This window comes from Enhydra lutris, unplaced genomic scaffold, assembly GCF_002288905.1.
Source record: "Enhydra lutris kenyoni isolate GAN:26980312 unplaced genomic scaffold, ASM228890v2 scaffoldscaffold50, whole genome shotgun sequence".
NCBI lineage: Eukaryota > Metazoa > Chordata > Mammalia > Carnivora > Mustelidae > Enhydra > Enhydra lutris.
The window spans coordinates 9,738,392-9,764,062 of NW_019154134.1; the positions used below are offsets into that span (position 1 = coordinate 9,738,392).

The 25,671-nt window shown below is 40.0% G+C and overlaps 1 protein-coding gene across 4 annotated transcripts in view; it reads right to left on the reverse strand.

Moving 5' to 3' along the window:
- LOC111156885 (phosphodiesterase 4D) overlaps window positions 1-25,671 on the reverse strand; it is an 887,389-nt gene that overhangs the window by 49,058 nt on the left and 812,660 nt on the right. For all 4 annotated transcript variants that reach the window (XM_022518023.1, XM_022518024.1, XM_022518026.1 and 1 more), the window contains exon 6: window positions 2,101-2,213. In XM_022518023.1, coding sequence (XP_022373731.1) covers window positions 2,101-2,213 — 113 coding nt within the window. The remainder of the gene's footprint in view (window positions 1-2,100; window positions 2,214-25,671) is intronic.

The window sequence follows — 25,671 nt, forward strand, 5'->3', positions numbered from 1 at the left end:
CACAAACAGCTAGAATCACTATCTTTTTAAAAAGTCTTTTCTCACTTAACCTACATTTCTCTTCAACCAAATAAATGCACCTTCTCTACTAAATCTGTAAATTAACTCAAAGTTTAATTGGGTGCCTTCACAATGGAGATTTTAAAAAAAATCCTGTCTTATTTGGTGCCATTAAAGAAAGAAATCATTTTGATCAATTACTGTGACCTAAAGCTTTATTTTTTTAAAATCTTGAAGTAGAGATAAACCAATTACTTGACAGTTAACATCATTTAGGATACATTATTAGATTTCATGTTAATTTTTAAATTCAAACATAGGTCTCATCATTAAGAGTATGGATTTCTGGAGAAAGTAATTATAGCTGCTTAGGTTCTTTTCTCTGAACAACTACTGTCAGATCATCTTGAAATGTGTACACATCCCTTTAGGTGCCTTCTGATTCTGCTCTTCTTTTTTACACAGTGTTAACCAGACAAGAAAATTAAGAACACAATCCCACTGCAGAATGGTCCCATTCAGCACGTAGTACATTGAAGAAACTCAGCACAGCCTACTGCTAGTATCAATCAAATTATTTAAAAAAATTACTATTTTATGAAATTAATCAATGAACTAAGACTTTGCCAGCCAGAAGAAAACAACGGCACCTGATGGCACAGCAGGAAGTGAGAGCCCAATGATGAATTATTTTGATAAGGAGCCATACCAAATTTCAAAATGAGGCCGAAATGACAAAAACCAGAAAAACGAAACAAACAAAAAACCGAGATCTGATCCCAAGTGTGCATTTGGGTTAGGTTGGTGTACTTATGGGTAAGTTAGTGCCTGTAGACAGTGTGTGAGGAGTCCCTTTTATTCTATTTGAAGCTAACTTCTCACTTCAAAAACAATGCAATCTATGTAAGCACTGTCAACGGATAAGACAATCAAGTGGCTGATATGCTATGGTATTTTAGAAAACTGATTGTTGAAGGTGGGGGGCAATGGGTGGGATAAAAACTATAATAAGCCAAGAAAAAGCATCACACATTTTAAAAATATGTGCACACAGATAAACTGTAAAGTGGTATAACCTTCCTGACCTTGTAAATAGATGGCCACAATATTTAAATATCTTTAAGAGGCAACTGTTAAGGAACTGCCACACAGTTACCAGTTTTTACTGGTTGAATCCCCCAGTGATCTGCATCCAACATGAATGTGCCTCTTTCCCTATCTTCTCAGCCCAACATTCATTAAAAACATACATAATCCCAATTATTTCCTTACATAACTAAAGACAAAAAGAACAGAAATTCCAAAAAATACAGTAACACTACAGACAACACTATAGACAACAGACAACACTATACCTTGCTTTAAGGCTATCTGAGGCTGAAGGTTACTTCTCAGTCCCCCAAAACTCCACCGACCACCAAGGACAGCACTTCAGCATATATGGCACAAATGACCCACTGAAACATACTAAATGACCTCGGAAAACTGGACTTCTCTCCAAGATTCACGAAAACAAAGGTATGATCATAATGAACTTTTTAACTTTCTTGATATTTCCTGTGGACACATAAGGCTAAGTGAACATAAAAAGGCTCAGTTCTTACAATGTACCCTAACATCTAGATAAATAAGAGTCAAGGTTCCAAGTTCAGTGAGCTCTACTGAGCATGAGGGCGGTACGTGGTGACATCCAAGAGATTGCACTGACCTCCACCAACTCTTATTTCCAACTGGGAATCCCAAGAATACCCTTAAGCATGCAATACCCACGGCCCCGCCTGGGTTTCTGCTGCAAGGGCAAAGTGTCACTGACAAGCCCACTCCCCCATCTCAAAGAAAAAAAAAAAAAATCCCCACTCACTGTGGCTCGGGGGGTGCTGTAATCAAACTATGTCAAAGTTGTTTTTGCAAAATGTCTAATTTATCTGGAGTGAATATAAGAGACAGGGAAAGCACAGAATCAGGAACCTCCCTCCAAGGGAGTAAAAGAGCCAACATGCAGTGTGACACAATCTGTATGTGTTTCTCAGGGCCACAGGGGCTGGCAGCGTGGGAATCAGCAGTCTAGGGGCGTTGGTGACAGGCAGAGCCAGAGCTTACCTTGTTGGAGGCCATCTCACTGACGGAGTGCCGGGTCTGCAGGGTCTCTAGCTGGTCCAGACACCAGTCCAGCTCCTCCAGGGTCTCGCTGGCCAGTTTCTGGTAGGCCTCCTCTGCGAACAGATAGGGAAAGGGGGACTCAGTTCTCAAGCGCTTCACGGTGCCGCCAACGAGTTCAAAGGGGGCCATCCTGCCATACCCCGCCATGCTCGGATGCCCGGTGCCCGCACATGAGGGCTGCTTCTTCATAGTGCCGAGCCCGGCACGGCGCTGGGGGCTCAGCTAGCGGGGCGGCCGGCCTCGGGGTAGCACGGTTTCTCCAGCTTGGCGTCTCAGTTCCGCGTCCAGAGAGGGCGCACAAAGTGCGGCAAGCCAACTTTTATACGGAGACACAGACAAAAACCCCACGGTGCGACTTTTCGACGGTGTGGCGGTCCCCAGGGCCAGCCCGGGAGGCGGGCGAAGAGGGCAGCGCGCGCCTCGAGGCGAACCCCGCGGACGGAGCGCCTGGTCCACGGCCTAATTTCGTCGCCGGCCGGGCCGAGCCGCGTCCCCGCGCCCGCTCCGCTTGCCGCCTGCAGAGCCTTCTCACGACGCCAATGAATCAGCCGCGGCCGGGTGCGCGGCCACCACGTTTCCTGTTTTCTTTCTCAACTCCTCCGGCGCCCGGCGATGCTCCATCGCCGCGGCTTTCCGGGAACACTCCCCCTCACGCCCCTCGCCGCTGCCTGGCCCCTCCTCAGCTCCTTTACAAGGCGCCTGCCAACTGCCAAGGCCCGCCCGCGCCCCCCGCGCCCCCCGCCGCCGCCTTCCCCGAAGCCCCAGCCCCGACCGCCCCACCGCCTCGCCGGGGCATCACCCCGCGCTGCCCGGTGCCGCTCGCTTTGAAGCCGAGCCCGGGAGGCGCGGGCGCGATCGCGTGTATCTGTGGGGCTGTCGTGGGGCTGCGCGAGGAGAGCGGCCCAAAACCCGGCGTGGAGCGCCCGCCACCCGGGGTCACGCCCGCCGTGGGGCTCAGGCGGGACCTGGCGCGCACGCGCGCGCGCGGCCGCGCACCTGCCCCGCGGGGACCCAGCGCGCCCCTCCCGGTCGCCCCGACTGCCTAAGTCTCAGCGTCTTCACCGTCCGTTGCACCCCGCGGGGTTTCGCGGGAGAGCCAGACGGGCGGCGCAAACACGGTTATTCAGGACCTGAGCAACCGTTTCTGTGGGTTCGGGTGTTAGGGCTTTTGAGGCTTCGTTTCTGAGGGCTTAGGATTTACCTACTTCAAGGGGACAGGGCGGTTGTGGGAATAGAATTGTTTCTGTTAAAACCAGACTCTTGCAGTAGTACCCAACCCGGCCTCTGCTAAGTACCAGATTTCTAAATGTTGGAAACATGGAAGCAAACAAAAACAACATTGAAGGCTTTTGAATTTACAGATTTGACAATATGCTGTATTTTCACATTCGGGATTGTCTAAGAGTTCTCTTAAAGGAGCAGCAATGTGAATGCACTACGTAGGACAGGCACTTGACACATGTCGTACATACGTGCTTCCTTCGTCTGTGGAATTGCAAATCAGAGACCACGATGGTCCTGTGATGCCAAAGGAAAAAGTCTGGAAGGGTGTTTCTGCCCACCATATGCAGAATAAACTACAAACGTGAGAAAATGAAAAGACAATATCCAAAGGCATGGTACGAAAGCTGGTTCCATTTACAAAAGCTGACCCTGGGGACCACAGGCACTCTACATAAAAGGATCAACTGCAAGAACTTCACTACGTTAGCAAGTGGATGAACAAAACTTTCGGAGAGGAAAATAATCCAAACTCTGAAGAGTCCCATCTTATAAAACTTGGTTATTGTCATTTAAAAAGAATACATTGAAAAGCTTACATGAAGTTGAGAGATCCCTTTTGTCTTCAAATCTACAGGTATTGGAGGAGAAGAAACACTACCCTTGAAATTTAGACTCCATAAATGATCAGTGGCACAACAAAGAATTTCACAGACTGAAACTCAGGTTCCCAGGGATTTACCAGATAGGTTTTTACATAAAATTTGTAAAAGTTAGAATAACTTTCAAAGTATTTGTTACATGAGCCACATGACTCATTGTTATCAAGGATTCTTGAACTGTTTGGTATTCATTTTGGGGACTCTATGTTTAAATCTGCCACTTTTATTCCTTTTTCTTTTCTGCATCAATCTCTGTAAATATATACTCTAGGTGAACCAACAGCTGTCAAACCTTGCCAGGTACATTAAAGAGTAAGATTGGGCCTTCCCCCCCAAAGTAACAACCTTAAAGATAATTTAAGATAATAAGTATAAAATGTTTTATCTGCATAGCCTTGCCCTGATTATAAGAATATAAAAATATAGTATGATTCTTTTAAAAATGGAAACATTACACAATGATGTAATGTAGAAAGTCCCTTGTAATCCAATACACTAAGGATTGCAAACAATAATTAAGCCTATGATCATAACACATTTTCATTTTACCCAATACCTTCCATATGTAAGTACAGAGTAACCTGGTTGAAATGATAGTACATTTACTGTATGGTTTTGTTTTCTTTTTGCTTTTTTCCCTCTACATGTAAAATAAGGATGCAGGACACTTTAAGAGGAAATTAACTTGTTTTGGGTTATTTAAGTTGTCAGTAGCAAGCACATCTAGTAGGTTATAGATGCAAAACCACTGTGCCTAGGATGTGTTCACTGCCATCTTTCCAGTCACTGGGTACATACAGAAAGCCAGGAATCCCTTCTCCATACCTCTAAGGCTTGGCTTTCCATGTTCCTTTCCCTGCATTCCAAGCCTTTAAAGTCTCAGCCCCAAAGGGAGCTCCCCAGTATAAGTAATCTTCCCATCTTCACCAACTTCTCAAACTTTTCAGAAATACAGGCTTTGGACTTATCCTGGATGTGGCACTACATATTATATTCCAGTATTTACTTCTTAATTGTAAAAGGGGTAGAAATTCAGGAAGTTTCAATGCTTTAAGACATTATATATTTAAATACAGGACTTGCCTTTAAGAAGGCAGTATAGCAACAAGAAGGACAACTTATTTCAGAAGATCTACTTTGTGTCCAAATCATAGATTACCCATTTTAACAATCAGCATTTGCCTACAATAATAATGTGGTACACCCATGTATTTTAAATTCTAACTACCTCTACACGTATTGTACAAATCTGGAGAATGGAAAAACAGGGACCCGAACACATCTACGTACCAATAAGCAAGAAAATATTTACTGACAGAGTAAAGAAATTTGTTCTATAAAACTGTTGTTCAAATAAAGAATTATTGCTGATATTAGTATAGAACTGAGAATACTATTTTTCCCAAATTCTGAGGTTTATAGGCAGTGTGGCTGGCCACAGTTTTTTAGGATCATTATTAAAGTTTAACTTTTAGGAATTTTAACCCTAAATGCTCTAAGACATCGAGTAACTGACCTTTTCATCCCCACTAAAAAAACCTCAGTGTGGACTTGCCAGCTTTCCTACAGGAAATTGAGTCACTACACCGAACAGCACACCTAAATGTCATTGATGGCTACCAGGATAAAAACAGTGACGTAGTTTAATTTTGGATTTTACCAAGAACACGTACAGCAATCATTAATAAAATGCTTTCTCCCTAGAGAGTATTCACTGTGGCACTACTTGAAAATAGTATACAAAAACTCTTTTTTTTTCCAACTGTCGAAAATCTTGCTAAGTCAAGGAACTACAAGGGAGAAAAATGCCTAAGCAACAACTGCTAGCTAAATCCCATAAAAGCTAGGAGAGGGCTGTGGAACAGCAAATGAGAAATAACTTGAGCCTTTGGAAGTCCCCTCCTACGGCAGGGTCGGGTTTTGTCGAGGCACCCTCCAACTATGTAACGCCCCTGTTTCTGCTCGGGATCTTCGGCGAACAAACAGTCCTCAATTCTTGTAGGCCAGCACTTGGCTTCCGTCATTGTGATGCGATCAAGGATTCCCCTGACACATGGCCTGGACTGCTGCCAGGGGCTCCCGGAGAAGATGCTGAAGCAGCAGCTTCCCTTTGAAAAGGGAAAAAGTAATCTCCTCGAGCCACAGCAGTTAGTTAGAGGTTGAGGTCATTTTCTTGGGAAATGTTCAGCCAATTACTCTTATCCACCACTTACAGCAACACTGACCATTGAGATAAAAGGATCCATGTGTAATTGTGTGGATATTGGTTTCTCTCTCTCTCTCTTTTTTTCTTTTCTTTCTTTCTTTCTTTTTTTTTTTTTGGCCAGTATTTGAATGATTCAAGGTCAATATAACTTAGTCATAATTTCTAGACAGGCCTACTGGTATAAATGAAGAGAACAGGTACAAAATCACTTACTTTGGGCACCATTTGCTTACACTTACTTAAAAAATACATAAAAATTAAGACAGTTGATTCAGGTTTTTCTTAAAAAAGAGAAAAAGAAAAAAAAAACCAACTTCATTAAATGCCTTCAAAGAGCAAATACTTAAATATATATCTTCCTAACCGATTCCAGCTTTTCCCATCCTAATTCCCACCAAAATTCCCTCTTTGTTCCTAAGGATGGAGTTAATAAAATCTAAAATAGATAGAACTGGAAAAATGATTCCTATTTCACCATGTATTCCTTCGAGCTAGTTACTTCCTGAGTTTGCTACAGTAGATTTGTCCAGGTTAGTTCTAACTTTTGCTTATTTTTCCCCCTCTATACATTTTATCTGATGGGAAATACATAAAGGAGTTGGATTCACTTTCAATGTGTACATGTAACAGGTTTAAGCAGAGCTTGCCAGTGGCAAGCTGCTCTCATTTCCAAGTGTATTACTGGCACCAACTTCTTGTTTTGAAGTATTTAAAAATCTTATGAAATATATAAAATTTCACTTAGTACTTCGAAAAATCTCCAAAGGGAAGATGTACATAATTTTGTGAGGTTTCTTTTTTACTTTTATCTTCCCACAATCTAGGCTTTTTTTCTAGTGCCGCCTAAGGCTCTAGTAGAATTTTTAAAGTGAAATAAACACAAGATTAGGTTTCATTGACTTCTGAGACCATCAGTAATTCAACAAATATTTGTTTAGCACCAACAATGTGTCATGCATTTTATTAGAGTTTGCAAAAACAAGGTGTCTTTAAAAGACTGTCTCTTCTCCAAGGAAAACCTAGACTTTGATACTGGAGATGATTTCAGCACACTATATTGTAGAAAGCCTCCTGAAAGAAGATAGCATGTAAGCTATTGCAGAATGAAAGAAGGCTATTTAAATCAGACTGGGACAGAGGCGGAGTGGGAGGCCATGTCCTAAAGAATGAAACAGGAAGTAAGTGAAGCATGAGGGGAGGAGGTTAAGAGAGAACATATGAGCAAGGATAAGGGCCTTTGTTCAGTGAGATGTGTGTGTATGAGTATGCAGAGAAAGGAACTACCATGAGTAGGGCCTTGCTTGAGGGAAAGAGGCTGGAGAAATCTGCAGACAGTGGCCATGAAAACGTTGTCAGGCATCTGTAATAGAGACTGTGGACTGAATCTTTGAAAGTAGAAGCCACTGAGTGATTCAGAGTACTGTGTGTTATGGGATTGGATTTTATTTACATGGAAAATTCTAGGGCTCTGAATAAATGGGGCTAAGGAAGGCCAAGCTGACGTCAGTGAGACCATTATCTTTGGCCATATTATGGGTAGGATAAAATTAATAATTTAGAACATTTGCTTTCTGATGATTATTCTTATCTAAGACAATCTCAGTATTAAAATTCTACATAGGCATATGTCAGGCATGAAAGACTGTCCAGTGGGATAGACTTCTTGCCCTGAAAACTAGGATCTTCTAGTCACTGGGATTTTAATCATACTGTATTGACCAGAATTTCTTGCAGGGAGAAACTGTCTGGAAAAAAAGCATTTACTTACTACAGAAGGTGAGACTTCAAGGAGTCCTGATTTGGGTGGAACTCATCTGTGACCTTTCTAAAATATAGGAAAGGGGAAGAATATGCTGCTTGCTCCACAGTGTGTGTGTGTGTGTGTGTGTGTGTGTGTGTGTGTGTGTGTGTGGTGCACACGCGCGCTTGTGTTAAGTAACACAAAGGAGTAAGCTCTGTCTACAGTATAAGAATAATTCCACCCTATAAATATCCCCCTCCCCCAATCTGTAATAAATTTGCTAAAGGCCAAGATGTGGCAAGAGTTCTGTTTTGTTTTAATCCAGTGAAGGGACTGAGCTTGGAGGACAGATTCACATGAACAGAAACATCAGCCTGAGTGGACACTGGAGAGAAGAGGCAGATGAAGAGACACAAGATTTGGAATTCATTAAGATGAGGGAGGCTTCTGTCTGAGATATTGGAGTTTAAGTTTCATCAGACAGGTGGGTTGGGGACTCCACATGACTCTACATGACACCAGACTATAAGTAATATTTTTCCTTGATTGAAACTGAAGAAGTAGAAAGAGGTTCCGATCTCCACTCTACCTCAAATAAACCATAATCCCTGGGACATCACCTAATCTTTCTTGGGCCTCAATTTCCTTACCTGTAGATTGGAAATAATGAAATCTTGTAGATTATTTTAGTGAAGTGAGAGACCCTGGGTTAAGCAACCTTGCATTGTTCACCTAATAGATTCTTTTCTAGACATTGCAACAAATGATGGAGGTTTAGCAATGAGCAAAGTGAAAGGTTCCTGCCCACTCTCATGGAGTTTATATTCTACTGGTTACGATGCTGTTCTTTTCATTTTAATAAATATATACTCAACACCTGCTATGGGCCAGGTGCTGAGTACACCAAAGAGAAGGAAGTAGTTTTGGGTTTCAAGAAGCTCGTAGTCCTGTGAGGAAGACAATTACAGTTGACCTTTGAACGTGGGGTTTAGGGACACCAATCCCTTCTATGATCCAAAATCCAGGTATAACTAATGACTTCCCCCAGATTTAACTACTACTAGCCTATTGTTGACCAGAAACCTTACTGATAACATAAACAGTGGACTAGCATATATTTTGTATGTTAAATGTATTATTGACTGTTTTCTTACAATAAAGTAAGGGAGAGAAAAGAAAGCATTATTAAGAAAATCATAAGGAAGAGAAAATACATTTATAGTTCTGGACTATATTTACAAAAAAAAAAATCCACATAGAAGCAGACCCACACAGTTCAAACCTATTTTGTTCAAGGGTCACCTGTATAGAAGATTATGTAGGTAAGTCATCCACTAAAATTAGGCAGTAGTGGGGTCAGGGATTGTTATAAAGGGAATTCTTGAATGAGCAGATGCCTTCAAAGACATCATTCAGTTCCAGAATGCTCTAACACTATGAGGTTAGCTCAACTGTTTATTAGGCATCAATGTTTTTTTCCTTGAAATCTCTGACAAAGAAAGTTACTGATAAATAGAAAGCACTGGGATATATTTGGTGTACCCATCTCTGCTGTATATTTACATCTACCTCCAACTCTGCCCCAAATATACTCCCATCTAATACTTTGCCATTTGATTTGCTAATTTCTTAATTTCTTTTTTTTTTTTAAGATTTTTATTTATTTGACAGACAAAGATCACAAGTAGGCAGAGGGGCAGGCAGAGAGAGAGGGGGAAGCAGGCTCCCTGCTGAGCAGAGAGCCTGATGCGGGGCTCGATCCCAGGACCCTGAGATCATGACCTGAGCTGAAGGCAGAGGCCTAACCCATTGAGCCACCCAGGCCCCCCAGCTAATTTCTTAATTTCTGTAACTGCCACTTTCAGTTAAATTCTCATCTATGTATTTCTAGATTTGTGTAAAAGCTAGTACTGGATCTCCTTGGGTTCAGTTTTTCTTTTTTCTACCACAGTACTGTTTAGAAAGTCAGAATAATCTTCCTTAAACTCTTTTTTTTTTTTCTTTTTTAGAGAGAGAGAGATAGAGAAAGTGCACCAGGGTGGGGTGTGGGGTACAGAGGGAGAGAGAGAATCCCAAGCATGCTCCATGCTCAGCACAGAGCCTGATACAGGGCTCAGTCTCATGACCCTGAAATCATGACCTGAGCCAAAACCAAGAGTGAGATGCTTAACCCACTGAGTCCCCAGGCACCCACTTAAACTCTGTTTTTAATGTGTCAGTCCTTTGCTCAAATACCTTAATATATCAATGCCATACTCCTGTCTTCACATAAGGCCTTTCTTCTGTAGGGTTTTCAATAAAACTCTCAGCTCTCTTTTACACTATCCCATCTAAGGCTGCCCTTCTGGGTCCAACCTTCCACCTAGACACAATTTGCTGACCTCTGTCTCTCTGACTTGGTTTATATCCTCTTTATATTTGTTTCTAGGCCTTTCTGTAAGCGTCTAGACCAGTTCCTAACATTTATAGGCATGCAACACATATTTTTCAGTAAATAACCAATAAGTACTCATGTATTATAACAAGTCAGAATATTTCTTTACAAGTATTATTAGAGCAGTAATACTGTCCTGAGTATGGTTCTCTAGATGTATTATTAATCTTCATCTATCTATCTCTTATGCTCTTGTCTACTGTTTTCAACCTCTCCTACTTGCCAGGAATGAACATTGCTAGAACTTTGATTAAGCACACCATGGTGTCTTTCTGGAGTGAACTATTAATCTTAGACCTAAAGTGATAGATATTATAATATATATGTAGAATGATCTTTACAAACCAAATGAAATTTTGAAAGAACCCATCAATACACAGATATGAAGTTTGGGGGTATTAGGTGAATGAACTAAAGGTCATGTGCAATCCTACCAAGATCAGGAGAATGTAGATTAAAACTGGGAGAATTACTGAATCTCCTACTTACTCTTGCTCTTCTAAGTTTAGCCAATCTGTAGTGCTCATGTTACTTTCTAGCAGACATTTAAATATATATTTCTCTCTCAATATAACAAAATTAAATCCTGTCTATCCCTCTCCATGAAATTATTCTGTGTTTTCACTGTTTCATCTCTACCATCACCATCCCATCTGCTTCCCCATGCCTGTGCTGCACACATACATACATACTCTGCTGGTTTCTTTTAGCTTTTCCTTTGACTATGACTTTCCTGTCTTAAGAACCACTTCTTAATCTTTGTATTATAATGACTAGTTATTTTTTTTTTTTCCTAAAGATTTTATTTATTTATTTGACAGAGAGAGATCACAAGCAGGCAGAGAGGCAGGCAGAGAGAGAGGAGGAAGCAGGCTCCCTGCTGAGCAGAGAGCCCGATGCGGGGCTCGATCCCAGGACCCTGAGATCATGACCTGAGCCGAAGGCAGCGGCTTAACCCACTGAGCCACCCAGGCGCCCCTGACTAGTTATATTTATGATGTATTTGTTTTCTCTATAAATTTTACTTGATTCATTGTTTACTACCCTATCTTGGACATTCCATCATCCTCATCTCCTGATCTTTGTTCTGACTTTTCATAAGAAAAGAGAACTTCCTTAAATGATTGCCCATAGAGGAGACACTAGAGTAGGTATACTTTTTGATTTCTTGCACTTCGAAAGTCACAGCCCTTAATCTTTTTGGAAGTCTAATAAACCTTCTGAGAATCAGATGCAAACCTCCCCAGAAAAATGGACATAAGTTGATATGATCAACTTTTTTATTTTGAAAGTATTCATTGACCTCCCTGAAGTCACTGGGGACTCCAGGTTGAGAATTCCCACCTGAATAAGGAAAAGAAAATATTTGTTTTAATCAATACTGCTCCAGAATCGTTTATTCAGAAGCAGTACCTCTGCTGCCTTCTTTGTTCCCTAACTCCCCTCACTGTGAGATACCTAAAGAGAAGTAATGCCAAAGAGACATTCATTCCATTTAAAGGAATTGAACTCAGACCTAAGAATAAAACATACAAAAGGTGTGCAAAATAGACTAGGCTATTTAAACAGGCTATAAACAGACTCTCTGTGGGGTAATTTACTATGTCCAATTTTTATTCTCTCTACCTGTGCTATAAGCAGAATATATGAGTGAGACGCCTTATTGGCCTACTGGTAAGCCTGCATTTGTTAAATGTGTGCACATTATAAAGCAAATTTCAGAACTCAGGATCATGTTGGTAATACTTGACTTGTCTACTTGATTGTGAGCTGGCTCTGTACACAAATGTAATTAAAAGAAATTAGTCTTCTAGGTGTACAATACTATCTAGGGGTATTCAGATTTGGATAAGAAAGCTCTTACACATGTACAAGAATCTATAACCCATAGAGTTCTCCATGAGATATGGTATGATGGATCAGAAAGGGCATGGCTTTTTGAGTCACCCAGAATTTGAATTCATCTTTGGCCATTGTTCTAGTTGTATTATCTTAAATTAGTCATTTAAATATCCAAACCTTTATATGTAAGTTGAGAATTAATTTTTATGAGAAATGCATATTAAAAATGCATGCAAACCCCCCAAGGGCCACATGTGACTTATAGTGGGTACTCAATCAATAGTAACTATTATTTTGACTCACCTTACAAGGTTGTTTAAATAAGTTAATCCGCAAGAAGGCATTTAATATGTATGAAGGGTTTCTTCCTCTGTCATGGGTTCTCAATTCTTAACCAATTATAATTTTCCTATCATCACCATTGACACTCAACCATTAACCAGTTCTGGGCTGCGTATTAGTGAAGAATCTAAGATCTAGAATAGCCTTTATAAGACCACACCAATTATGCCAAGTCACTATATATAAAATATATATAAAAAATATGTCACTGGTTAATAAAACAGCACCACTTCAGTGAGGTTCATTCCAATATCTCCCAAAGAACATTCAATTGATAATTACTCCTACAAGATTCTCCTTTGGTAAGGATTCTGTAGTCAAATAAGTTTGGGAAATTTATTTGTAGCCTCTTTGCTGTGATTTGTAATGGACACACACCTACCAAAAGCTAGAAGCTCCACAGCAGAGAAACCTGTCTAACATCATTAACACATATTATCTAAACTTACTTTGTCTTGAAACTTTTTTTTTCATGCAACCATTATCATCTTTTGAACCATACTTTGGAAAACTTTGTCCTTTACCAAATATGGCGAGTCCCAAAACAAACACAATGCCTATTTTGTAGGTCCCCATGTATTTGAAATCTGTTATGTTTTGGACATCTGATTTTTCCTCCTCAGCGTTTTGTGTACTGTTGAGAAATGGTCAGAGAGTAATCTATCTACCTACTTACCTACCTATCTTCCTTCCTTCCTCTTTTACTTTTCCCCAGCCAGAGAACAGTTAAAAAATCCTTACATATTTATTGAGTCTCTCTGATGTACTGGTTGTTATGAAATACAAGAACATGAAAGGCTCAGTGGCCTGGACCTGGGAAGGAACTTAGAATATCCCACTGAGATACCGACATGTGACCAGTTGCTGCCTAGAGAAATTGCGAGGTGGCACAGAAATCATTCCGCTTGGAAGTACTGCTGCAGTTCAGAGCAAGGAGAGGGAGGGATGGACTGTAGCTACGTGCACAGGGCTCCAGGAAGAAGGTGAACCTGGATGTAGGTCTTTGACGAAGTCTGTGGTTTGAATGCCTGTGGGAGGAGGGTATTAGCTTGCATTCTTTTTAGGTGGAAGAAACGTCTGGCGCCTGAATAAGGGTCATGTGTGTCAGTGGTAAATAGCCTGGATGGAGTAGACACTCCTTAAAGGGAGAAGTGAAATCGGGTTGGATACTTAAATGCATGGCCTTGAGCTAATGGATTTTGTGGGGATTGGATAAGGGCACTGGTAGACCAGGAGGATGAAATAAAGAAGCGAGAAGGAAGGAGGTTATGAATCAATTGCAGTAGTTCAGATGTACAGTGGTAAGCAAGGAGTTCTAGAAGTATCCATTTTAATGGTTTATTTTGACAGATATAAGCAACAGGAAGAGCATGACATTGGGGATAGAGATCTAGGTTCAAAAGCTGGCTCTGCAACTTAGCAACCATGTGGCAAATTTAAGCAAATTATTTAATTTCTTTACCTTAGTTTTTCTCTTTTGCTCAGTGGGGAGTCTGCTTCTTCCCCTCCCTCTCTCTCCCCATGCTCCTATTCTCTCTCTCTCAAATAAGTAAATAAAATCTTCAAAAGAATAAATAAAATATTATAAATGCTTATCAGGTCAATTACATGTAATACATGACAGCTGCTTTTTAACAGCAATGCATCTCCTCCCCATCTCTTCTTAAAAGTTATCAAAAAAATACAAAGTTATCAAAACAATTCTGTACATATTTGTGATACTAGTAGCAATCAGCACCTGCATCGCTCTGAAAATTAACCCAGTTAGTATTCATTACACCTGCTACTTTAGCAATTTAAAATGCAGTTGTTTTATTAAGCAGTATGAATAAAGCATGATGTCCATATTCTATTTTATTCCTAAAATTAGATTTGGAAAATATATATTATTCCATGGCAATCTAAACACTTCTTGCCATGCCCTGATCTTGTAAACCCGAATTTTATTTTGAGTATTCCAGGTTTATGCTTAAATGATATCTCCTTCATAAGAGAAAAAAAATTGCTTACCATTCTCTTCTTCTCATTTAAAAACCAAATGGCTATACACACACACATACACACATATTTATTTATGTATGTATTCATAAATCTCCAGGGCACATTTACTAGCTAGGATTATTTTATTTAATGTGTGGGCATTTTGCATTGAGATCATTAAGGTATTAACATGAGTGGAAGATTTTTGATTTAAGATAAGTTTGAGATCCACTAAAAGTAGTTATTGTAAAATCTGGTGACTTTATATACATTTTTTAAACCACATTACATACCTCTGGAAGTACAACTTTAAAGTTTTAGGAGTTTTGCCATTTTGCTAACACGACTATGCTCAGGGCATCCACTATTTCACTGGGATTATTTATTTCATTCATACAAATTTTTGTTGCAAATCAAAGCAACGGAGAAGCTTCTGGATATTTAGATCCACATTCTAATTTCAGTCTGTATATCTTGTTTTCATACTTTGCCCTTGGTGACCTAACACTCACGCCTGCCCACCTTCAAAGTATCCTTTATTCATCAGCTTCAACGTGGGTCACCAGATTATTCCCTTTAACATTCTTTGAGATCTTGCATAAGTAGAAATTATGGGGAACTTCAGGTCCTGTGGAGAACTGCCATTTTCTTCTGAAGGCCAAGACTCCACCCATACAGAGTTTGGGGGGAAGACTAAGTGAGATGAGGCAGTGACCTTCAAACTTTCTTGACAGTGTACCACAGTAAGAAATATATTTTATACTATGAATAGCCTTAACTTGTTTAAAGTAGGAGCTGCAATTTGTTTTAAAAAAGTAGGGAGGTGTGAACTCTTACTAAAAGCAACTTCTGTGTGTTATATATAATAGTCATGACAAAATTTGCTCTTGGTCTTTGTTTAAGAAACCACTCGTTTAAGTGAAAGCAACAAAAATAATCATATATATACAATATAAAGGAAATTATATAATTGAAACAGTATGTATACACATACATACATACATACATGCCTACACATACATATATTTGATCTACTGTATAAAGAATTCAAACAGAACTTACATGAAGTGATGTTTAGCCTTACCATGTATGATTTGCTCTGATGTTTCCTATTCTAGTCTATTTAATTAAAAAAATATTGATTGCGACCCTACTAATCTGAATTTCCAATCTACCAATAAGTTTATAAACACTGAGGAAAGGAATCACTTAGTTTAATGAATGTTAGTTTTCTCTCCCTTTGTTCACTTCCTTCCACTTTATAATAAAAATTCTTCTTGTACTCTCCTGCAAGGGAGAAGTAGAAGACAGAGATTTCTAAGGGACAGGCTGTCTAATATGCAGATACTTCGTAAATCACTCTTCCTTGTATGTGTGAGTTTCCTCAGGCAGTAAGAGGTTTACCAGTTCAACACATAAAGCAGGATCCCTCCCTAAAGTGCCTACCAGAAGGAATGATGTAGTGGTTGGGGACTTCAGAGAGCATACGTGGAATGCTGGCCAACTGCTGCCAGCTCGTTAGATTTTTCAAAAGAATCCCTGCATTTGAATTTTTAAATGGAAAAATCTATGTTGCTTAAACTTTTGGCAACTGATTCAAAACAAGTTTTCAGGACCAAACAAGAGTCTATGGGCCTTTGCGGCCAATTTGCAACCTCTAATGTCAACAGTGCTTAGCAAAAGTGACAGAAAGCTTTCTGAGAGCAGTGTTTTAGACAGGCCCATAAGGACCTAATTATAAATATCAAGGTAGAGAAATTAAGAAGTGTTTCTGGAATCTGGAATGCTAATGTGGGGCTGTTAAAAGACCATTTGAAGTCAAAAGACAGATTCTATTCCAGGTTCCAGTGGTTACTCAGGACTGGTCTGGGCCAAATAATTGCAGCTGTCCATGCACCAACTGGACCCCTATGAGATGTGCTATGAGGAATCAGTCCTGACCAAAACCATGTGACTCCAATGAGTTAAAAAATACTGCTAATGGCCTACCCAGTCATGGAGCTCTGTTTCCCAAAGACCGCCACACATTCTAACCTTTTCATTGGCAAATTAATAGGAAAAATAAATCTTTCCACTTAGCCTTCATTTCCTTTCTAGTTCTTAATATCTTATAAATAAATTCCTGGAACACCTACCTGTTTCCTCCATGTCTTTTCCTTTGTCAACCCCTCCTACATAATTTTATGTTCCCAAAACACCTCTTGTATAATAGTATCTGTCCTTACACAAATTCTGGATTTTTAATCCCTGTTGGTTTGCATCCAAATTTGTTCAACTCTTGAGAGCCCCTCTAAAATCCATCGCACTGGACTCATCTGTCCTCACCATCCCTTGTGGCTGATGCCACCTTTTGTCAGCAAGTTCCCTCAGAGTCCCATGTCCTCATATTTGGTCATATTTGTGGCTTCCTGGTCCAGTCCTTCCCTCCCACTTTCCTTCCACCTGTTCAGTTGCTGCCTTTCACAGGCTACATCCTTTATGCAAAGGTTCCTTCAAAGGAAGCTCTGCATAGAAGCAGATGACAGGCTCTCCACAGGAAAGGCAGGAAGGCCTGGGGTAGAGGGAATGAGTCTTGAGATCACTTAGGGCTGGGCTGCACTCAAGACAAGATTAAGAGTAATCTGCTCCCAAGTTGGAGGGAAACCACATGCTTCGTCTGTTTTTGGTTTTACCTGGAGGTGAGTACTTTCCATGGACTAAGTTGAGAAACAAGACATTGTTACATGATTCATCCTTTTCTACTTAAACTTTGGTTTGATTCAACAAGTCAACAAATACTTGTTAAACACCTGCCATGGGTATCTAGTAGTCTAAGCAGGATTAAATTTACAGACCTAAATTCAGATCTCTGGCTTCAAGGAGTCTTCCCCTAATGGTTATGAACAACCAATGAACAATTGCAGTGATTTCAAAAGAAATACATGTGTGTGACAACAAAAGCATGTAGAAAGTAGGGAAGTTTAGAGGATCCAACCAGGCTTCCCAGAGAGGCTGTCCATGCCCTCCTCCACTGGCTAACTCATGATCAGAGTTTGCAAGCTTGGGTGGGACTTTAGAGAACAGTGTGTGAGCAATAGGAATAGTGGGTCTGGTGACTCAGGTGGAGTGAGAACCAGCTCACGACATACGACCTCAGGCACACAATGCACAAAAGTGTCTTTTCCTTCTCTAAACCTCCAAATTTTCTAGTGGAAGCCTAGAAATGCGGGAGAAAAGGAGACAGGGAGCTATAACCACTGTAGCCAAGAAGGAAAGAGTAGGCCTGAGTCTCTAAGTAAAAGTGTAGAAACTCAGCCAACTCTAAGCTGGAACATCAGAAAGATAATGTTTATTCAAAAAGGATAATCAAAGAGGCAACTGTGGGAGGCAGAGGAGAAAAACTGGGGCTGCCTGAGAAGTGGGTGAAGAAAACCCAGCACCTCAAGAACCTGATTGTATTTTGCAGCCAGAATTTCCTACTTGCTGCTCCCTCTACCTGCCTCCCCGCTCCTCTGCAGGAGCTGGGCTCTGTGGCCCCAGAGTCATGCTCTTTTTGTGGGGAATGCCAATTTATAAATGAATTCATCTGGGCAAACAACCATTGATAAGTAATTTTCCTTCAGGGTGAGTGAGACTGGCATTTGCATTTAAGCTGTTGAGTTGGATCCTAAAGGAAGGTGCCTGTTCTGCCCACAGAAAGTCCCTACTCCAGCTCTGACCCCTTTCATTCCTTTATTTAGAAACAAGGCCAGTGGCTCCTTGCTCTTTTAATCCCTGGATGGACAATATGCTGGCTTATTCTGGGACAGAGTGGGACCTTACAAAGACTGAAGATTCAAGAGAATAGCTTTTGGAGTAAGGTAGGCCTTATTTCCAAACCTAAGTTTTGCCACTGACTAACCGGAGAGCCTCATGTAAGCTCATTGGCTTACCTAAGCTTGTTCTCTAATTTGTAAAATGAAGAAAGCAGCCCCTACATCATATGATGATTTTGAAGATTAAATAGGATTATGCATGTAAAGCAGTACTGGAGAAATACTAAGTGCCCCCCAAATAATGATGCCAATGTATTTTTTTATGCAGACATACAGAGAATGTAAGGATTTTCTGAATTATTTCCAGCTCACCCTAAGGCTTCACTCTTCTTCCAGATTCTGTTATCTGCTGGTTGACTGACAGGGTCTTCTGAGCATTTATCAATGTGATTAGGAACAGTACTTCTGGAAAGTACTCTCAAGTTATTTATCTAATTAAACAAGCAAACCTTTTTAACCCAGACACCCTAAATCTCTGTAGCTTGTCTCTGCTGATTTGGTCATAACAGTTCAGATGGAAGGGAAGGGCTTTCCGGGTGGAAAAAAAATAAATTAGCTGTCTGGAAAACAAGGACCTCTGAGTTAAAAAAAGCCTCACTGAAACAGCCTGTTTACTTTGCCATGGTGTCTCACATTAGTTGGGACTGGGAAAATCCAGGTTACCACCCAGCAGGAGCTCCCGCTAAAGATAGAGATTGGCAAATATCATATTTGATGTGTGAGAGCCAAATCAGAAGTTCACTCTTAAAGTAATTAAAATCACTAACCAGTCTATCACAATGATTTGTTTACTAGTAGACAGATTTTCTACAGGGTTGGAACCAAATCAAATTCATTCTTCAATCTTTGGTGCTAGACGTTGGCTGTCACATACCAGGTATCCAATAAATGGTTTTTGAATTGAATTGAGAAAGCCTGGAACATTCCCTTAGTTAAGACTACCTTTTTTGTAATGTTGTCAGAGCTTCCCACACATCTGAGAATCAATAACTCCTTTGTTAGAGGAATATTAATGTGGTTCAGGGGCTTGGAAACCTCACCGTGTCTTATGAGATTACAGCAACTTTTGTCCCGGGGAAAGAAATCCCTGGTAGAGTGACCCAAATCTCCATTTTCCCCCCTTCTAGTGTCCTACAGAACCCTTTATTCTCCAGGTACCTAAGAATAGTTATACATTTATTTGTTTACATATATGTTCCTTCCAGGTAGAGGGTCCATACAACCCAACTGGCCAAGAATTTACCAGGTTTATGCCTGTTACCCAAGGGTAATTATGAATAGTATTGCCTTTCACTCTAAAAAGTGTCCTGCTTTGAGTGCTAAATCATATGGGCGCTGTACTTCTGGGAGAGTACATCACACATCATTTAGCCGCCCAGCCCTGCCTCTTCTGGAAGTCTGGGCACTACTCCTGCCCAGGGTTTTCCTCTATGGAGGCGGATCACTCAATGACTGCATTCAGAAGCTTTGGGCCCGCTTCTGAAAGAACATTCTCTCTGGAGAGAGAGAATCTCGGTGGAACAACAGCAAAAAAAAAAAAAAAAAAAAAAAATATCAATTCACTAAATTCAATTCTCTCCTTTCATCTCAGGCCCCTTACAAACACTAAGAAACAAAGGCTGTCTAACAATTACAACCCCAAATTTGCTGAAATCTAGAATACACACCTATTTGAAAGTTCTAATCTAGTAATTAAACTTAAGCTTCCCTGGTTATACTGGACCTTAATAAGGTATCTTATTATGTCAAAATCAGTTAAGGCCCTTTAATGTGATTTGGAAGAAATGGACAGGTAAAATTAAAATGTGGCAGGTCAAGGTAATCCAAAAGCTCAACTCATTCAGTAAATAACAATGTCACTTTAACAGGTTCTTTTCACTAATAGGATGTAATTGTGCTTGGCTTTAATTTCTTGTAACGATGGAACAAATTTGATTACTTCATACTTTTAGGGACATTTGGCTACATCATGTTTTGGTGCTTCCATAAACCCCAATGGAAATTAAATCAGCTCCGTGATTGCTCATTTCCCCTATTTAGTGACATGTCTGCCTCGTTTCAGCAAAATGGTAACCATTGTCTATGTTAATCCAAGATACTGCAGATTTAAAAGAAATTACCTCCTGTGCCCTTCTCCTTTCAGATCGCCCTATTTGTAGCTATCAAATTTTGGGATGCATTCTGGGGCGCATTCTTGTTTGAATAAGCAAAGTAATTCTCATGTGAGATTTTGGGATTCTCTGTACTGTAAGTTCTAAATACACCTATAATTCAAATTTAGATGAGGTCTATGAATTGGTAAAACCGTGAAGAGCATCACAAGTTTTAAGAACTTAAACTTTTATTTTGTGCTACCACTTCTCCTTTCCCCAATTCTAGGTGGACATACAACAAGTTTTGAGATAGGGAGTCTACTGCCACATACTATGAAAATTAGTCATTAGTCTAGCACATTTCATCTTTAGGCCCTTACCCAGAGCAGGTAAAATATTCTAGCAGAACTTAACACAAGTTTCCTGACATTGTAGGTAGTACTAAGCTCAAACTGTGAAAGATCATAATACAAAAGACATTGCAAATATAGTACGACAGACTGACATTGTTTAAAACACATGCAACATTAATAGGCAACATTGTGGCAGAGATTGCCAACTGTCCCCTAACACTGATGCTTTTCTTCTTCAGTTATATTAGAATACTTATTTACCTAAGCATATGACTGCTTAAAATAGAGAACGTTCCCAGACTCCTGTGTAGCAAGGTGTTACTACATAAGCTAAAGTTCTGATAAATGGGTTGGAAGTGTTATGTGGAGGTTTCAGAACTGTTGTCAAAAGACATTTGTCATGTATCTTTTATCTATCCTTTTTTACTCATTTCTCTTTATTCCTGGCTAGAGTCGCCAAATTGGATCATGAGTTGAATTTAGGCATAAAGGCCACATCTAAAGCGTCAAAAGAAAGGAGCATGTGTCCTTGAAGTCTTTGTGGAACAGTGTTGCCACATTAGTTCTAGATTGCCTACTTTCAGATTTTAACATGATACAGAAATGAACATCTATCTTCCTTAAGTCACTTCTATTTTAAATCTGTATTTGCGAAAAGCACGTTCCCAACTAATACAAACACCAATAACAAAACTCTCATTAACCTATGATCTAAGACTATAATTTAGTCTTATTAACAAAGGGTGTTCACCTAGGCCAGCCAAAAATTTAGATACTGGACAGCTGGTTGCCAGCTTAGTATAATTCAAAGACATTGTGTAGCAACACATTTCTAGTTAAGAGCTTGCTCCAGGACTATCTCAAAATGATTTCTAGAAAATTTGGCAAACAAAATCCTGTAAGAACCATGCTGAAGTTTCTCCTAGGGTTCAGAAAGATAACTGTCTTTCCAGCCAGATTGAAAGTCACTCTAGCCTGGAAGTCATTGCAATGGACCAAAACTTGGTTTCCCTGCCATGAAGAAGAGCACTGTCATTTCGAGGAGGGAGGTTCTCCTTTGGTCCCCTCTCCCACTCATTTATACACTTGAATACATGAATGTTTACATATTTTTTTCTGACTCAATAGTCTCTGAGCACATTGCTCTTGTTAAATCATTAAGAGCTGGAGGGTCTTTTCAAAATTCTTTCTGTGATTTATCATTTAAAGCCAATGTTCTCTCCTCCTGTGAATCCAAGAGCTTTAAAACTAAATTCTTGCAGATCCAAGTCATGTCTGAAAGGTTTAGAGAATGACATACTGTGGTCATATGGTCAGTGCACAAATACCTCTGATTGTACAATATTTTAAGGCAAAACAGTTTATGTGTACGCTCCATGAGGTTATAGGCTGTGGGCCACTTATTTATTACCAGATCCTCAGCTCCTGGAACAGTGCCCCACAACATAAATCTGTTGAATGAATAAATGAAGAATCTGCCTGGTGCAGTAAAGTTGTGATCTGCACACATCTGAGGCCCATCTCTTTGTGTGCACGGGGCATACACATAGCTTCCTGGATGATTTTGCAGTACTGTGCATCTGTATTGTCCACAACAGTTACCAAGGGACCTATTTTTCAAAAATGGCTCCAGCACACACTCTTCTCCTACAGAGAATATTGCTGCCCATTCTAAATCCCTAAAGCACTGTCATTTTCACTTAGATCTCCCAATACATAAGCATATTGTAGGACATATTTGGGTGGAGAGGAATATGCACACTCAAGCTTCCCCTGAAAAGAAATTGCAACTGTCAGAAATGGGTTAGTTATCAAAATTAGCTCCATAGATTATAAGACATAAATCTCAGTTCTATTTGTTCATAGCAGTGTAAACTTGCTTTTTTAAAATTAAGTTAGGAAATAAAAATAGCTGTAAGGACCATTTTGGGAGGGACTGTCCATTATCTGTCTCAGTGAAGGGACAGCTGGGATGTGTATTAGGATGGTTCCCCATAGGACCCCTGTTCTCTAGAACCCATTCAGAATCGCTAATACCCTCTCCACTTCTCTACTGCTCCTTGACACACAGCTAGGCAAGGGCATCATCTAAATAGAAACCGCTTCTGTCTTCCACAACCTAGAGTGGTCTGATCACAAAAAGAAAAACAGAATAAAAATTTCAGAAACAGGGTGCCTGGGTGGCTCAGTTGGTTGAGTGACTGCCTTCGGCTCAGGTTATGATCCCGGACTTCCAGGATCGAGTCCCACATCGGGCTCCCAGCTCCTTGGGGAGTCTGCTTCTCCCTCTGACCTTCTCCTCTCTCATGCTCTCTCTCACTCTCATTCTCTCTCAAAAAAATAAATAAAATCTTAAAAAAAAAATTTCAGAAAGACAAGATGTTCTGACTAAGTGAATGCCAGCTAATGGTAATGCCGTTGATAAGTTCACTAAACAGAGAAGATTTGTTAATTAAGGGAAATCTCTATTTTTATCAACTTATTGAGTCTCCCAAAACAAGTTATTTCACACATACTGACATATAATGCTAGTCTGCAAAATTTAAAATATTCATGATATGACCTTTGTTCCCCCCAAGATAATTCAGTTGCTCCTTCTATCAGTTTCACTATCAGTATCTGGGTTAGAATTTGAGGTATAAGGTATAAATAACTCATCTTGAAACATCCAAAGACAACCAGATGTTTGAGACTGTAGTTATAAGGAAAATTGTCCTTATTCTTAGAAGGTATACACTGGGGAGTTTGAGGATGGAGGGCCGTGATGTATATAGCTCTCTCTAGGGTGTGCCAGAGAAGAAAAATAGTGTGTGTGTGTGTGTGTGTAAACAGAGAGTGACAAAGCACATGAAGGAGGATGTTACCAATGGTGAGTAATATGCATGTATTCTTTGTACTATTCATAAAGCTGACCATTAAATTTGGAATTGTTTTCAAATAAAGTATTTTTTAAAAAGTGATTATAATAGGGACGCCTGGGTGGCTCAGTTGGTTAAGCAGCTGCCTTCGGCTCAGGTCATGATCCCAGCGTCCTGGGATTGAGTCCCACATCAGGCTCCTTGTTCTGTGGGGAGCCTGCTTCTCCCTCTGCCTCTGCCTGCCACTCTGTCTGCCTGTGCTCTCTCTCTCTTTCTGACAAATAAATAAATAAAAATCTTAAAAAAAAAAAGTGATTATAATAGTGACATTAAATAATTATATTATTTCATATTTGAGCATTCTTTCCTGTGTCCATTATGCATACACACCTCATGCACACACAGATATATGTGACACTCACTGTACTTTCTTACCTATCTAATGAGTATTAGTACAGTACATATTGGGAAACTCATCTTGCAATCTATTCGTGAATTTAAGCTCTAAGTGATTCTAAGAGACCTCCTAGATAATGATTTTATTTTTAAGACAATGATTTTTGAAGATGTAATATCCTTCCTTGTAAATGAGGCCACCCTTCATGATATATTTAATGTGCTCAATGGGAAAAATCTGCAGCCAAGAATATTCTATCCAACACAGCTGTCATTATGAACAGAAGAAGAGATAAAGAATTTCCCAAACAAAAACTAAACGAGTTCATGACCACTAAACCAGCCCTCTAAGAAATATTAAAGGGGACTCTTTGGGTGGCAAAGAAAGACCAAGTGTGACAAAGACTAGAAAGGAAAGAGAAAAATCTCTGGAAACAATGACAAAACAAGCAATAAAATGGCAATAAATATAAATCTATCAATAATAGCTCTGAATGTAAATGAAATAAACACTCCAATCAAAAGACAGAGGGTGTCAGAATGGATTAAAAAAAAAAAGAACTTTCTATATGCTGCCTACAAGAGACTCATTTTATTTTATTTATTTTTTTTATTTTTTAAAGATTTTATTTATTTATTTGACAGAGAGAGATCACAAGTAGGCAGAGAGGCAGGCAGAGAGAGAGGAAGGGAAGCAGGCTCCCTGCTGAGCAGCGAGCCCGATGCGGGACTCGATCCCAGGACCCTGGGATCATGACCTGAGCCGAAGGCAGCGGCTTAACCCACTGAGCCACCCAGGCGCCCAAGAGACTCATTTTAGACCTAAAGACACCCGTAGATTGAAAATGAGGGGATGAAGAAACAATTATCATGGAAATGGAAGTCAAAAGAAAGCTGGAGTAGCAATACTTACCATCAGACAAACTAGATTTATGTAATTAAACTACTACATGGTGTAGACTCCATGCCCAACACAAGTCCAACATGGGGTTTGAACTCACAACCCTGAGATCAAAACCTGAGCAAGATCAAGAGTTAGATGCTTAACTGACTGAGCCAACCAGGTTCCCCTAGAGAAGCAAGATTTTAAACCAAAGACTGTACAAGAGATGAAGAAAGGCACTATATCATAATACAAGGGACAATCCAACAAGAAGATTCAACAATTGTAAATATTTATGCCCCCAACATGGGAGCACCGAATATGTAAAACAATTACTAACAAATATAAAGGAACTCATTGATAATAATACAATAATAGTAGGGGACTTTAACACCCCACTTACAGCAATGGACATAGCATCCAAACAGAAAATCAACAAGGAAAAAATGGCTTTGAATGACACACTGGACCAGATGGACTTTACAGATATATTTGGAACATTTCATCCTAAAGCAGCAGAATACATATTCTTTTCAAGTGCACATGGGACATTCTCCAGAAGAGATCACATACTGGGTCACAAATCAGGCCTAAATAAGTACAAAAAGACTGAAACCATAGCATGCATATTTTCTCACCACAAAGCTATGAAAGTTGAAGTCAACCACAAGAAAAAATTTGGAAAGACCACAAATACACAACGATT